Below are 13901 nucleotides of genomic sequence, written 5' to 3'. Positions count from 1 at the left end.
ATTTAGTTTTACAATTCTGTGTTTTTTTCTTTTATAGGCAAATACTGCATTCGTGTACATTTCATATCCAAATTTTGTACGTTGTTTAGATTTTGTATATATTGTACTTAAATTAGATTATAAGGTTCCGTAACAAAACACCACATCTAAATATAATATATGTATGTAGCTTACGTCACTTTAAATGTACATAAACCATTTATCTTTTAACATTCGTAATTGTTTTTCGTTAACAGTTTAATCCTAATTATGAATACTTTTATCCTCACCATAGCTGAAATTAGGACACAGTTTAATTTATCATCGATTTGACATTTTTCTTTGTTTACTTCTTATCAAACATAAACTGAAACTATTAAAAACAATAAAATTACATACAGACATTCTATAAAGACTAACAGTGTTTACAGTTGTAGAAATATCCTTGCTGTTTTAAACAGAACATTATAGAAGCCACCTTCGGAAATAATGAATGCCTCAATGGCACTGAATTTGAACCTTTCTGATTACTGAACTGAATTTTCTCACTGAATGACTTTTTCTTTCTGTAATTTTAGATGTAACTTTGGTCGACATTGGTATCGAAACTAGCTTTAAAAAAACTTTTGTGACAAAACAAATGGTAACTTTCGAACAGTAATTTGCACACCTTAACTTCTTGACAACTTTTATTCGCAAAATGGCAACTAGCCTTAAAAAAATCTAGCCTTAAAAAATTATCGAAACTAGCCTTAAAAAAACTGTGGTGACAAAACAAATGGTAACTTTCGAACAGTAATATGCACACCTTAACTTTTTGACAACTTTCATTTCCAAAATGGCAACCGTGAAACACTCTAACGATTTCTCTCTGTATAAAAAGATAAATTAATTTGCAGAAAAAGTCACATGCATTACAATTCCGTTCCAACTGTAACACATGCTTCTGTCGTACTTCCTTGTCGTATCAGAGAGCTTTAACTCTTGCGCCGGCAAAAATAGCGTGAACAGAAATAGACAAGCGTAGTTTTCGGGAGAGTAAGTAGCTGATGCCAGTAGCTCCGGGCGTCGTCAACCGGCAAAGTGTCTTCCAGATGCAGGTTCTGTCTTAGTTTTCATAAAAAATTAAACCACTATTCGATGGGACGATATCGCTAAAAAAGCAAAAGATTTCTTAACAATTAAAATTCTAGTGGTTCGATACAAAGTAAAGAAAACAAACAACTCCTGAATTCTTCTCGATACGCTCGCCACATTCAAAAATCTAACGAAAAATAAAATAAACTCGTGAAAAAATCTTCTTCGATGAAACTTCATAGAACGATCATAAACGAACTATCAAACGCTGTGTTAAAAGTTAAACGAGCATTATAAACTTTTTTTCCTCCGAATCAGTCGTATAAATATACAGAAACAGGAGAAAGTTGATACTTGAAACACGTGAAAAATGCTGAGGGACCAATCGGAGAATGAAATCAGCAAATACTTCAGCTCGAACCTGTTGGAACTGCAAGATGCTATCAGTCCGCAGGACATGAAAAGATTCGCGGCCCTGAACAATAGCTCGGATAGAATCGGTTTCCTATTGAGGTACCCGGAGGCGTACAATCTGTCCTTAGACACGGACAATCAGGTACTGAAGAGCAGCGAGAAAGCTCGTCAGCTCAAGGACATCGGTAACAAGTACTTCGGCCGCGGCGAATTCCGAAAGGCCCTGGAACTGTACTCGAACGCTGTCCTGATGGCACCTCGGGAAGGTATTTAACGATTGGCGATAGTATCGGCTGTATTTATTTTAACATTATTAAAAGCTTTATAATTTTAACATTATTAAAAGCGTTATAATTTATCGCACCGACAACAATCGGCACACTTTCCATGAATTATCCCGCCTGGTGCGATTATTTATCGTGTCGATTTTATAATAACATGGCAATTATTTTATCGTCGTTTAAATCCAGCAACATTTGCCCGCCCCCCCCCCCCCCCAAGGAAAAAATTGGATTTTGCCGCTCCCCCAGAGGAGAAAATATTATATTATATGAACTAATATTTTATATGTAAAAATAAATTTAAAATCCACTTAAAGTAATACTATGAAATTTATGCAGGGATGTTTTTAAGAATATGGGATATATTTTAAAAGGTTCAGTTTTATGTATTACAATAATGAAAAAAGTCTGTAAAAGTTCTTCATTTTGAAATTCTAAACTATTTGATGGTTCGGAAAGTTCGTGGTTTTCAAGAGTAGAGTTACAGTCTATATTTTTCAATTCGTATGATGTCCTTATTTATTACTTTCTTATATAATTTCTTTCCATTTTTCTTCAAATGACTTCTAAATAAATGGATGTTGTTTTTGATGTTTTTTCTTGATACGGAATATTCTAACGATCTAAAGGAATAACCATTTGATGGTGCGGAATGAAATGAATTGGGTAGATATTATAAAATTTTCCAGTCGCAATAGTGCCATTTTCTTACAAGTTTGATAGAACATAACGAACAAATTTTGATATATCGTCGGTATTTCTCACAGAAAAAAAAACGACGAATAACTTGTACAGCAATTATATTCAATTTGCACTTGGAAACTATCGCAAGTACCTGTTCACCAGAGCAAACGATTTTTCTTACATCCAGTAAAAAGGTAACTTAGACGCTACCCTCGAAATATTCTGAACTTTCTGAACAACGTGCGTTCTATAACACCTAGGACCCATGGTCCCATTCGTTCTTCCTCGTGAGTATACCAAAAAACGCGTAAGAATGAGTAACATATAACTTTCAAGTAGCTTTTTTAAATAATATTTTCGACCTGTTTACTTGTAGTCTTCCAGAGATACCAAAAAAAAATGGTCAATCTCTTATTTACATCGGCACCGTTTCACTTTGACAAGTACTTGACTTTACCTATTCGTTTCCACTGTCGTCATATGGCAATGTATTTTAAATTGGAAAATATAAGATTATTATCATGTAATACCAATTGTAGACGAAAGGCGAGTTTTTAATAGTATTTTCATGGGTACAAGTATTCCGTATGAAAAATGAGAAAAATGACACATACTATCATAGGGTGATTCTGACTTCCACGGAACAAAAAGCAGCTTACAAATCAAATATTAAACCTCATTAATCTCAAAAGTATCCCACATTTTTCGAAACAGCCTGTATAATGAGGTATTTTGATTGCTTTTTAAAGCACAATCAGGTGACAAAGTAAACATGGAATAAATGAAATTATTTATCGAATAATGTATAAATATAATTTTTCAGAATTGGGTGTGATATTAGCAAATCGTTCAGCGACGCTTTATTATCTGGAGCTTCACAAGTACGCTCTGATAGACGCCGAGGAAGCTATACGGGTCGGTTACCCAAAGGAATTGTTTTATAAAATCCAGGAGAGACGTGCTAAATGCTTGCTCGGTCTGAAAAAACACGCCGAGGCTATGGCGGCGTTCCGCAACGCTTTAAAAGCTCTAGACGACACGAAACTGTGTGTGGAAAAGAAACAGAAGTTCGAATCGAATATTAGAATCATGCTTGCCGTAATGGAAAGAGGCAATCAGATTGCCCAGAAGACTACAAAATTACCCCAAAAGAAAAGCTTGGAAAAAAGCGTCGAACCTAAGAAACTAACTCTAAAAATAGAGGATTGCAATCCTTTGTATCCTGCATGCAGCAAAGCGGTTGAAATTCGAGACGACGGTGGTGACATAGGAAGACATGCCGTTGCTACCAAAAATATTGAGCCGGGCGAAATACTGGTAATAGAGAAACCACACTGCGCGTTGTTATTAGCTGAATATAGGTACAATTGTTTACAAAATCTATATATTTTATTAATTACCTTTTTCCGATGCATGTAACTGAGCAAATCAGTGTCCTGAAATTGATACTAGATGATTGAGTACTTTGATTTGTTTATCTATTGTTTAATACCGATTATTTCGAACCTTTCGATATCATCTATTTCTTAATATTAGCACACTGTGAAGTATCTGCGTTTAGTTGTTAATACTTTAAACCTTGCGTGAGCTACCAAAATAATCACGATTATTGAGCAATCGGAATACCTCTATTCTGACAGATTAGATAAAGAAATCTGTAATCTAGATAAGGTGGCAAGTTATCTAAACTATGATCAATATTTTACTAAATTTGTAATCTAGAGAAGGTGGCAGGTTATCTAAAGGATGATCAATATAGATTATTTTACATTGATACTTTTCTGAAACTCCTAGTTTTCCCTTCCTATAATACACCAAGTGTTCCTTAGACAAGAACATAACAATTTGTGAAAAGAAATTTAAAAATAGGTACCTACCTGGGTGCAGGGGTACCCGGTTGCCTACGCAAGGGTTAAGTAGGCACACGAATTGACACGAATATGAAGTTGAAGACGATAAAAGGAGTTCAATAAAATCATTTTTAAATTAACTTGCTTCGTTTTTTAGGGAATAATAAGAAATTAATATTTTCTATTTCGTTTCAGGCTCACTCACTGTCACTTTTGTTTGGCAAGAATATTCGCACCGTTACCAGCTGCGTGCAATATATGCTGTTGCGTAGCTTATTGCAGCCTCCGTTGCAGAGACGCGGATGCAAAAGTGCATCAAAACGAGTGCGTATTACTGCCCACATTGTGGTCTTCAAACACTTCGATAACGTGTTTCTTAGCGTTGCGAGCTGTCACGCAGCGACCCTTCGATGAACTGATTCAACTTAAAGATAAGCTAAAGACTTCGAAGGGTAGATTCGATGTTACGGTACACAAACCTCACAGAGGACAAGATTTCGAAGCCTTCTATGGAATGAGTAATTATTTAAATAATCGTTAAGACTATGGATTATATATGTACATAGAATACATGAATTTTTGGAACTTTTCTTAGGTCACAGTGAACGTTTTTATTCTCTTTTTGCGATATTCACACTCTTACGATTAAACCAAATGTACACTTTAAGTCCAATTCTTATGAATTGATAATCTATTAAAATGTGAATTTACAAAGAGTCTGATAATGTTGACGTAACAGTAATTGTTATGAAAAGTCTAATCTACTGTATTTAGTTAAGCATTAATATAAATTCGCATTTCTTTTTCACACAGTAACCCATGAAAATGAAAGAACTACAAAAGATCTTTTCCATAGAACTTACATAGCAATGTGGCTGCTGAGACTTTTAAAAAAAGGACCATACTTTCCAGAAAATGTTAAAACTCCAGACACGGTAGAAGCAAAACCTTCCGAGGGTGAATTATATATCGGTGGTTTAATTTTACATAGTCTGATGTTGCTACAATTCAATGCCCACGAGGTAAATCATACAGCTGTCAGAAACGCTAGTAATAAATTAGAAAATTTACTTATTACTTTACTATTATAAATTTTCAGATATCAGAACTGACAATGTCGCGAAGCGACAAAACATTGTCAAAAGCTAAGAGTATATTCATTGGTGGTGGACTTTACCCAACAGTGTCATTATTCAATCATTCATGCAACCCTGGTATCATCAGGTAATGATTGTAATGAAAGAATTCTTTATGTGAGAAGTAAAATTAATTTTTGTAAATTTAGAAACTATGAAACAGGAAGTATAAATAATACAGTAAGTAAAATAGTAAATAGTAATAAAAATTGAAACTGGGAAGAATAATATTTTATAAGTTTATGCCCTTGTACAGAGATAAATTGCAAATTATAATCGTTTGCATTTTTATAGAGCAGTAAATTATAAATATTATGTTCATACATGTAGATACTTTGTCGGCACTACTATGGTTGTACGAGCTATCCGTTCTATTGCACCGGGGGAAGAGATCTCTGAAAATTACGGTCCAATCTTCACAAGATCTCCGGAAGTTGAAAGGAAGAGGATACTCAGATGGCAATATTGGTTCGATTGCAGATGCGAGGCATGCTCGGCACATTGGCCTCTCTTAGATGAAATTGATCCAACAATGCTAAGGTATTACCTAAAATAGACATTGCCCTAAATAAAAAATAACGCAACATTAAATATGAAAAAAATAACAAACCGCCTTAGTGGAAAATTTTATAAATACGTCCAAACTTACACTTAATCTAACAATTTTATACTTTCATTTAATGGATACAATTAGTTGAATATCATTAAATATTAATAATTATACGATTCACTTTTACTCGTTGAATTACAGAAACTTTTAACTGAAAACTCACAGAAACAATTTTTAATCCCACAACTTAATAAATGTTCTGAAAATTGAAACTATTATTGAACTAAACATTCTGAAATCTATTCCAGTAGTCACCTATGAAATTCATTTTATTTCTACAGGTTCAAGTGCGATACTGGGCCAGCATGCGGAAACGTTTTACTAATAAGATCAGACACAAACGAGTTCATGGTGAAATGCTCTAAATGTGGCAATAACACAAATATTTTAAAGGGTTTGAAAGCCTTACAGGATACAGACGTACTTTTTAAAAGTGCCTCGAGATATTTAGAAGAAGGAAAGAACCTGGACGCACTGAAAGCGTACTTAGAAATTTTGAAAATATTAGACGATACTCTGGCTTTACCCATACGAGACTACCACCTTTGCCAGCAGGGTGTTCGTTTATGTATGCTTACTTTGGGAAATTCTGCTTACATTTAAAAATACAATTAAATAAATACAGTATAATCTTTAATTACATTTTTATAATATTAAATAAACATGTATGATATGTATAGGATGATTCTCTCACTGCGCAAACCAAAAGCCGCTCTAACATTTTGACTGAAATGTCACACAAATATGGGTGCCACCATACATTGCAAAGAGGCTGAATCATTTAAATACCATTACAAATTTTTTGTATAAAATTAATCACACCATAATTTAAATCAAGACCAACAGCCTCAATTAACTAATAAATTTGTGATTTAAAAAACAAAAGAAAGTGTGTCTGGTTAAGTACTGCCTTTTCACTGTGGCAGTTGGTGGCAGTCAATGTACTAAGAATTCTGGAGCGAAAAATATATAGCGCCGAATATTAGTGTTTCTTAACAATTTATATCTTAAAAAATTGCTCCCAGTTTGCTCCCTTGGAATGTAAAATTGCTCCCACCACACCGTTTATATTTAAAGAGATATTTTTTATAATCTTTACCATGTATTCGTTTCATTTTATATAACAAACCACAAAATATTACAATTTCTACTACAAAAGAAATTTTGGAATTTTGTGCCACGGTTTAGGGATTTCGCACCACCGTGCGGCAATTCTATAAAGCGACAAAGCCTTTGGCTTGCGCAGCGAGACAATCAACCTGTACAGCAAGTACATAAAGGAACGATGAATGGAAAAAAACTGATGCGTTACTACTTTAATATTTTTATTATTAATAGACATTAAATCGCTACTTGCAATAGGAAAGCCAGAATAATAATACGGTACACTTTTATTTTAGAGTCTTAAATCCGTAAGAGTACAAAATAATTAATATAACATAAAACGACCGTCTCCTGTATCCGTAACTCTTTTTTTTCTGTCACACCGAAACGTCTCTGACTCGAGTCAGCACCAATCTTGTCCCATCAGTTAAACACTCACCGTTATATTGATCATTGTTTTAATTATTCTCAATTGTAACCGAATTTCTTATTCGCACTCGTACACTTTAAAGCAATGAGCACATTCCGGAGGAGATCAACGTACTCGATAGCTCGCGTCACAAAAAAATCTTATATGCGTGTATATTGCATCTTGTGTGTATATATGTAGTACACGTACGTTGAACATAGTGTGAAATGTATGTGTTTTATACACGTATGAACGCGTGTACCGGGTGTCTTGATGATAAGAATAATAATTACGCACGTAGGTCACATTTTAAGCGTGTCCAAAGTTACCATCTTGAATTGAAAATATTGCGTACGTGTCTGATTTCGCATCTTATAAAATGCCATACTCAATTATCATCATTGCTTCGTTCGAGTCTGCACGCGTGGAAACAATTATTATTTCTGTGTGTGTGTATGTATGTATGTGTGTGTGTGTCTTTTTATGTACATATAAAATTGGTTTTCTTTTGTCTTCCATCCGGCACAATTAGTCGGTCCGTTCTCTCGAACACTTTTAGCACCTAACTGTAAGTAAATAGAGAATGCACTTAGAAAACGTTAATTTGATCCGCGACCTTCTAATGTCGCCGCTTTACGCTGCAAACAGGAATTTCAGTGTAAAGAGGATAAAAAATAGCAGATGAATTCCATGAAAAAAAATAAAAAAAATGTGTCACAATGCGAACATTTAAATCTACTGATATCACAGAGTGATTCTCAACGAAAGTCAACTTGTAAATAGTAATTTTTCTTTTCCTCTTCTCTACGATCATAGATCGTATCGGGGAGAGTATTTTGAATTCCTGTTCAATTAATATGTAAAATCTGATTTCTCCTTCAATACTACTTTCATTGCATGTTTTGTTTGTTAATTTGTGTTAATGTTAATACCGTCTGTCACGGGAATCCGAACGAGAACGACGATCTCGGCTGCGGCTACGGGTCAGTGATCTTCTGCGAGGACTACGGGACCTTGACCTAAAATATTAAAAGAACATTTTATACCACTTTTACTCATGTTAAAAAACAGTTCATTAATGTACAACCCCCCACTTCGTCTCAAGATTTCATGACGATACTCAATTTTAATTATATCAACTTTCGCAAAAATAGTGTTACCTGTTTAACAAAATATAGCAGAAATTTGAGTAAAATTAAAAGTGATATTGAAGACTTTGTAAAATGAAACGTGAGACGAAACAGAAGGTCGCACTTTGAACACATAGGTACAAAAATGATTGCAAGGCAACCGTAATAGAATTAGGACTGGCTAATTCCTATTTGCCTAAGGGGTGATAAAACTAGTTAGACACAATAATTAATACAAAATGACATCTCACCAATAATGAGAATCCAATAAACGAAAGTAGGATTAATTTGGTTAAATTAAATCTTTACAAATAACCGCTCAATATATACATATATGTATATATACCACCATATAAACCATACATATTCATTATATACATATATATATATGATAAATGCATATTATGTACCAAGCGACAGTTCCCTGGTCCAATAAATAAAATCATTCTCAACGTAACAGAAACAAAATAACGATAGAAAATATTTTACATTTCTTACATCAATCTGTTAAACAAACGTAAAGTTATTTCGTGGAAATACTTGTTATTGGAACCCAGAGAACGTGACACGGTAGTTTAAAAAAAAAAAGATAAAAAATCTTTGAAAATCGGTGAAATACCAGACAATTGTGAACATGTAGTGGTGGTTGGTGGTGGTGGTACTTGGTTGGGTGGTGGTGGGATGGTGTGTAGGTGGTGATCATTTTGCTTTGCTCAGTTGAAGAGAAGTGGCGGTCGCGTTGTCGGCTAAGTTTAACGTGATGGTTGACGAGTAGTAGTAGTAGTAGCAGTAGTAGTAGTAGAAGTTGGGACGGACGGACGGACTGACGCGCTGAGATTTTGACAGAAGTATTCGTTCATATCGCGTCGGCTGTTCGATGGATTCACGATGCTCCTAGCCGCTAGAGGTTGAGGTAGCCCGAAGAAGTCTTTTTGAAGGGGAACAGACGGACTGACGGACTGACGGACAGCATCGGACTGTCAACTGACTGACGACTTGGCTCCTACCGGTGACTGGTGGTGACTGATGGTGACTGGTTGGGAAGTTAGTGGGCAGGCAGGCTTTTTTTTTTGTTCAGTTTTGATTGCTAGACTTTTTTTCACGGTGGCTGTAGTAGTAGTAGTAGTAGTAGTAGCAGTAGTAGTAGTGGCGGGGAGACGAGCAGAGCTAGGAGCTGACGCTGGTAGAATCTGCAAACGTCAGTTTTAGCAATATAACCATCAAAGTTATCATACTCCTGGCCACTATCGGTATACACGAGTGTTCCTTAATCCGAATTTACAAATTTGCACATTTTTCACTTATCGGCGATAGTTTCGTTACGATTAATCCTAGACTGCCCACTCTAATGCGTACAAAAGAAGACTCTACTTGCAGCTGATCGATTAAACTTATATGATGGATGTACAATTCTCAACTTATCCCTTAGATACTTATCGTAACGCATAGTGCAATATGTTGAAAGTAGTAATTTGTATTCTTAAAGAAAAATAAAATTCATCTTTATAATGTTAACACACAGACGGTAATTGAGATCAATGATTGCTTCAATGCATGTACGATAAATAAAATTAAGTGTATTTCTACTATCTGCACATTAGTGTGTATTCTGATATTAGAATTTTTGTATGACATAAAAAACTAATCAATAAATCTCTATGTTAAATTTGTATTTCATTCGATATCTGAACTGTTTCTTAAAGAACTGAAACAATAGAGTTCAATTTAAGTTCTTTATAATCTACCAATTTGTTTTAATATGAAGAGACTTAGTCTTCAGATACCGAATAACTTTTGATTTCGGATACTTACAAAGTAAAATCAATCAGATTCTATATTTTAGGAATAAATTACTTTGGAATGATAAAATTAACACCAGACACCGCTACTATTTATGTTTATATGCCACCGGTGCTACTTTCCGTGCACCGAACGAATTTCATTGTTTCCAACTAATTCTTACTATTTCTTTTTTCAGTGTTTTCAATTATATCTTCGTCCTCCGTCTACCGCACTTTATTATAGTCCTGTCCTCTCCAACTTATGCCAATCAATGAACACTTTCTAACCACCAATTTTAACCATTGCGCAATTCTCAATGTTCAATACATTTCGAATATAAATTATTCTACATGTTTTATAATATGATACATTGTGATTCTGCGTGCAAAATTGCGATGATCACAATACAAGCAGTACTTGCAAATACATACTTGCAACTTGTAGAGTGGTTGTTCGTTCTTGGTAAGGCCCTGAAAATTTGATGAAATTACAAAATAAAAACAATTACCTAGAACAACGACTTATCGGTGATTCTCGCGGACTTCTTGAGCAGGACCTAAAAAAAATTAAGAAAAAGTGTTGTACGTTTCAGACGGCTCATAATGTTGCCGATCACCGTGATTCGCTTTGATTTCTTTCTTTTGTCTAGTCGCACCTGAAAACTGACGGTGAATAAGGCTAGAAAAATCTTACCTTGGGTAATGACCCAATGATTTCCTTCGAGGACTGCGAGATCTGGACCTATAAGGTTTTCAGAAAGATGTATGGTATGTGAATCTTGTTGTTCACTACGCATATTCACAAGGAGATTACAATGAGGAAAAAAATTAGCCTTTAGTGATATCACTACCTTTACCATAACTAAACCTTTGCCCCAGCAACTCCCATTTCCCATGCAGTCTATTTGATTGTTCTTTGGCTAATATCGTAAATTTTCAAATTTATTAGATCAACAATTAAATTAGTATTTTGAGAACCTTAAGAAAAATTTATTTCTTGTCGTCTAATTCATGTGGGAACAGTAGCCAAAAGAGCATTAAAATCAAATAAATTGCAGTGCATAGTATATTCTATCTGCATTCCTATCCAAAGTAAAAAAAGTATCAATTTATATCCGCTGTGCATAACAAAAATTCACCGAAATCCGTGCATTTCTTAACATTCTTATTTGTTAACTGCACTGTAATACCTACTTGGCAAGACACTTAGCCATCTGCAGCAGCTCAAATGTTGCTGTAAAATGCAGATATCTAAAGTTTTCAGATGCCTTACCTGGAATATCTTGGACCTGGTCTCCGTCCACCAGCACGTCGACTTCTCCCAGAGGACATCTCTACTCTTACTCTGGTTCCACAACAGCGTCTATAAACAATTTTTTCACATATACAATTCATTATCCTTCTAATGTATCTCATTATGTAATGATTATTAACCCATTATGTAATAAAACATTACAGAACGAAAAGCACATATACATATGAAATATTAAATGGACATATTCGAAGTAGACATACGTTCCATCTAATCCTCTAACTGCATCTTCTGCATCTCGTGGATCTTCAAATTCCACAAAAGCAAATCCAGGTGGGTTTCTGGCAACCCACACATTTCTAAGCGGGCCATATTTACTGAATGCACTTTCAATTTCGTGTTTGCTAGCACTGCTCCCCAAGTTACCAACATAAACTTTGCACGAAAGGTCCCATTCTCGATAACGTGACATTTTACGTCTGTAAATAATAACAGTCTTATTACCAATTTTAAATACACCATACTGTCATAATTACTGTAAATGAAAGATATGTACTAAATACTTTAATCCTCATAGTACCTTATAAGTATTCCAGATACCATGCAAAAATACCTTGAAAAATATATGATTTTCCAGGTATGTATTAAAATTAACATACAATAACATCAAAGGCAAAAATTTAATGAAACATACATATTCCTATCCAGTAAACATATGTTCCACTGTATAAACTTATTATATCAAAATATAATCTCATTAAATGTGTTTAAATTTATATTAAAAATGGAAAGCCGATATATCGGCACAAGGTATTTTTCGAAAAACCACAAAGCCGATATATCGGCTCTAAGGTACGAAAAGGATTAAGCATAGTCAAATGTTCTATAAAATACATGCAAGTCACTCTAAATATGTGTCATTAATTATTATTCTATATATTTTCGTGCTTTTTCCTCTCATAAAATATTTTTTCATCTCATTGTTTTTACAAAATCACTACATTAATTCCATTCGTAATACATGTTACTACAAATATTAACATCTCTTTCATAACTACAAATATTTTCAGCAAATCTATAATTGAATGCTGAATAGTTTGTCGACATCTACTGTCAGTTTACGTATATTAAAAAAAATATCGACCGGTCATGAAATATCTATTGTTCAATGCAATTATTTCCAGAACAGATATGACTAATATATTACGCTAAAAAATGTTTGAATGAAATCAAATACATACAAGTTTAACTATATATTTACAAATTAGACACTAAAATTAACCGAGTATACTGAGAAAGGAAAGTCGGAATACCGCCATGTTGTGCTCCCAATTTATTACAATCACAGAAACTAATTTTATCAGCTTAAGTACTTCAATATATACGAAGTAAACTATATCAAATTATTTAGAATGCTGCAGCAACAAATATTAACTTTTTGTTGGACTTCTATACCCACAAATACAGAAATAACATAAGAGACTATCCTGCATCAGAGCTAACAGAAACCGACGCCATGGAAATTTTATAGCATTTTCCACGTTTATCCATGATACTTTTATAAGTCATTACAAACAAAAAACTTTAAGTTTATTATAAAGGAAATATTATGTTTTACTCACATTTTAGGTGGATAAATTTATTAAAGCTTCTAAAACTTTGTAACACACACAACCGTCTCTCTGAACTGCACAAGTAGAAATGCCCACAAAATGGTGGCGCGTGTAGCGTTATTCTTCTTCCGTGGCCTCCTTTCTAAGATGGCATTGGTGCATGTTGTATATTGCTTTCTACTTTCTAGTCAAATGAATGTTTAATCTCTCGATCTCGTATGTGTTTTAATTTACAAACTAATCTTTATTTCCGATCCATATATATTTAGTATATTCAACTAGTTAAAAAAGTCTTTTAACTATCTACATAAAAATTAACGCTTTATTTTGCTTTAATTAGAAATTATTTGTAAGCATCATTGAACAAGATCAATTTATTATAAAATAGCGATTTTATTTCAGTAACAAAACATCCAATTATTCAATTAACAGAATAAGTAACGTAAAATAAATATTTTACGAAAAATCGATAGATACTCTAGTTTGACTCACATTGTACAAACAGTAGAGTATGAAATACTATTCAATATACATATATAGACGTCAATGCACTAATAATTAAATTTAAAAGGCGATCAATT

General features: G+C 33.9%; 2 protein-coding genes across 5 annotated transcripts; one reads left to right on the top strand and one right to left on the bottom strand.

Moving 5' to 3' along the window:
* Window positions 1-1393: 1393 nt before the first annotated feature.
* Window positions 1394-6648, top strand: LOC107188775 (SET and MYND domain-containing protein 4-like). The gene is made up of 7 exons (XM_015577132.1): window positions 1394-1736; window positions 3259-3796; window positions 4481-4803; window positions 5099-5307; window positions 5385-5509; window positions 5752-5961; window positions 6313-6648. Exons 1-7 carry the CDS (start codon window positions 1427-1429, stop codon window positions 6632-6634), a joined length of 2037 nt encoding a protein of 678 aa, XP_015432618.1. The 5' UTR covers window positions 1394-1426; the 3' UTR covers window positions 6635-6648.
* Window positions 6649-8050: 1402 nt separating this feature from the next.
* On the bottom strand, window positions 8051-13447 carry LOC107188747 (RNA-binding protein 1). Of its 4 annotated transcripts, XM_015577093.1 has the most exons (7): window positions 13330-13447; window positions 11971-12186; window positions 11729-11818; window positions 11150-11197; window positions 10965-11012; window positions 8477-8563; window positions 8051-8110 (listed from the first exon to the last, which is right to left on the bottom strand). In XM_015577093.1, exons 2-7 carry the CDS (start codon window positions 12177-12179, stop codon window positions 8107-8109), a joined length of 486 nt encoding a protein of 161 aa, XP_015432579.1. In that variant the 5' UTR covers window positions 12180-12186; window positions 13330-13447; the 3' UTR covers window positions 8051-8106. The 4 variants fall into 4 exon arrangements, with proteins under 4 accessions (XP_015432579.1, XP_015432581.1, XP_015432583.1 ...); XM_015577094.1 differs by lacking the exons at window positions 8051-8110; window positions 8477-8563 and adding an exon at window positions 9320-9864; XM_015577095.1 differs by lacking the exons at window positions 10965-11012; window positions 11150-11197.
* Window positions 13448-13901: the final 454 nt, after the last annotated feature.

Source organism: Dufourea novaeangliae, unplaced genomic scaffold, assembly GCF_001272555.1.
Source record: "Dufourea novaeangliae isolate 0120121106 unplaced genomic scaffold, ASM127255v1 scaffold108, whole genome shotgun sequence".
Lineage (NCBI taxonomy): Eukaryota > Metazoa > Arthropoda > Insecta > Hymenoptera > Halictidae > Dufourea > Dufourea novaeangliae.
Note: the sequence above shows the minus strand (reverse complement) of the source record. Positions and strands in the feature narration are given on the sequence as shown.

What these genes read in the sequence shown, in the direction of transcription:
- LOC107188775 (XM_015577132.1), top strand. Translation starts at nt 1,427, where the DNA reads ATGCTGAGGGACCAATCGGAGAATGAAATCAGCAAATACTTCAGCTCG. An exon ending in TGCAACCCTGGTATCATCAG is followed by an intron (nt 5,510 to 5,751) that starts GTAATGATTGTA and finishes TCATACATGTAG; the next exon opens with ATACTTTGTCGGCACTACTA. An exon ending in ATTGATCCAACAATGCTAAG is followed by an intron (nt 5,962 to 6,312) that starts GTATTACCTAAA and finishes TTATTTCTACAG; the next exon opens with GTTCAAGTGCGATACTGGGC.
- LOC107188747 (XM_015577097.1), bottom strand. Translation starts at nt 12,179, where the DNA reads ATGTCACGTTATCGAGAATGGGACCTTTCGTGCAAAGTTTATGTTGGT. An exon ending in GTTAGAGGATTAGATGGAAC is followed by an intron (nt 11,819 to 11,970) that starts GTATGTCTACTT and finishes AATTGTTTATAG; the next exon opens with ACGCTGTTGTGGAACCAGAG. An exon ending in TCATTGGGTCATTACCCAAG is followed by an intron (nt 11,013 to 11,149) that starts GTAAGATTTTTC and finishes AATTTTTTTTAG; the next exon opens with GTCCTGCTCAAGAAGTCCGC.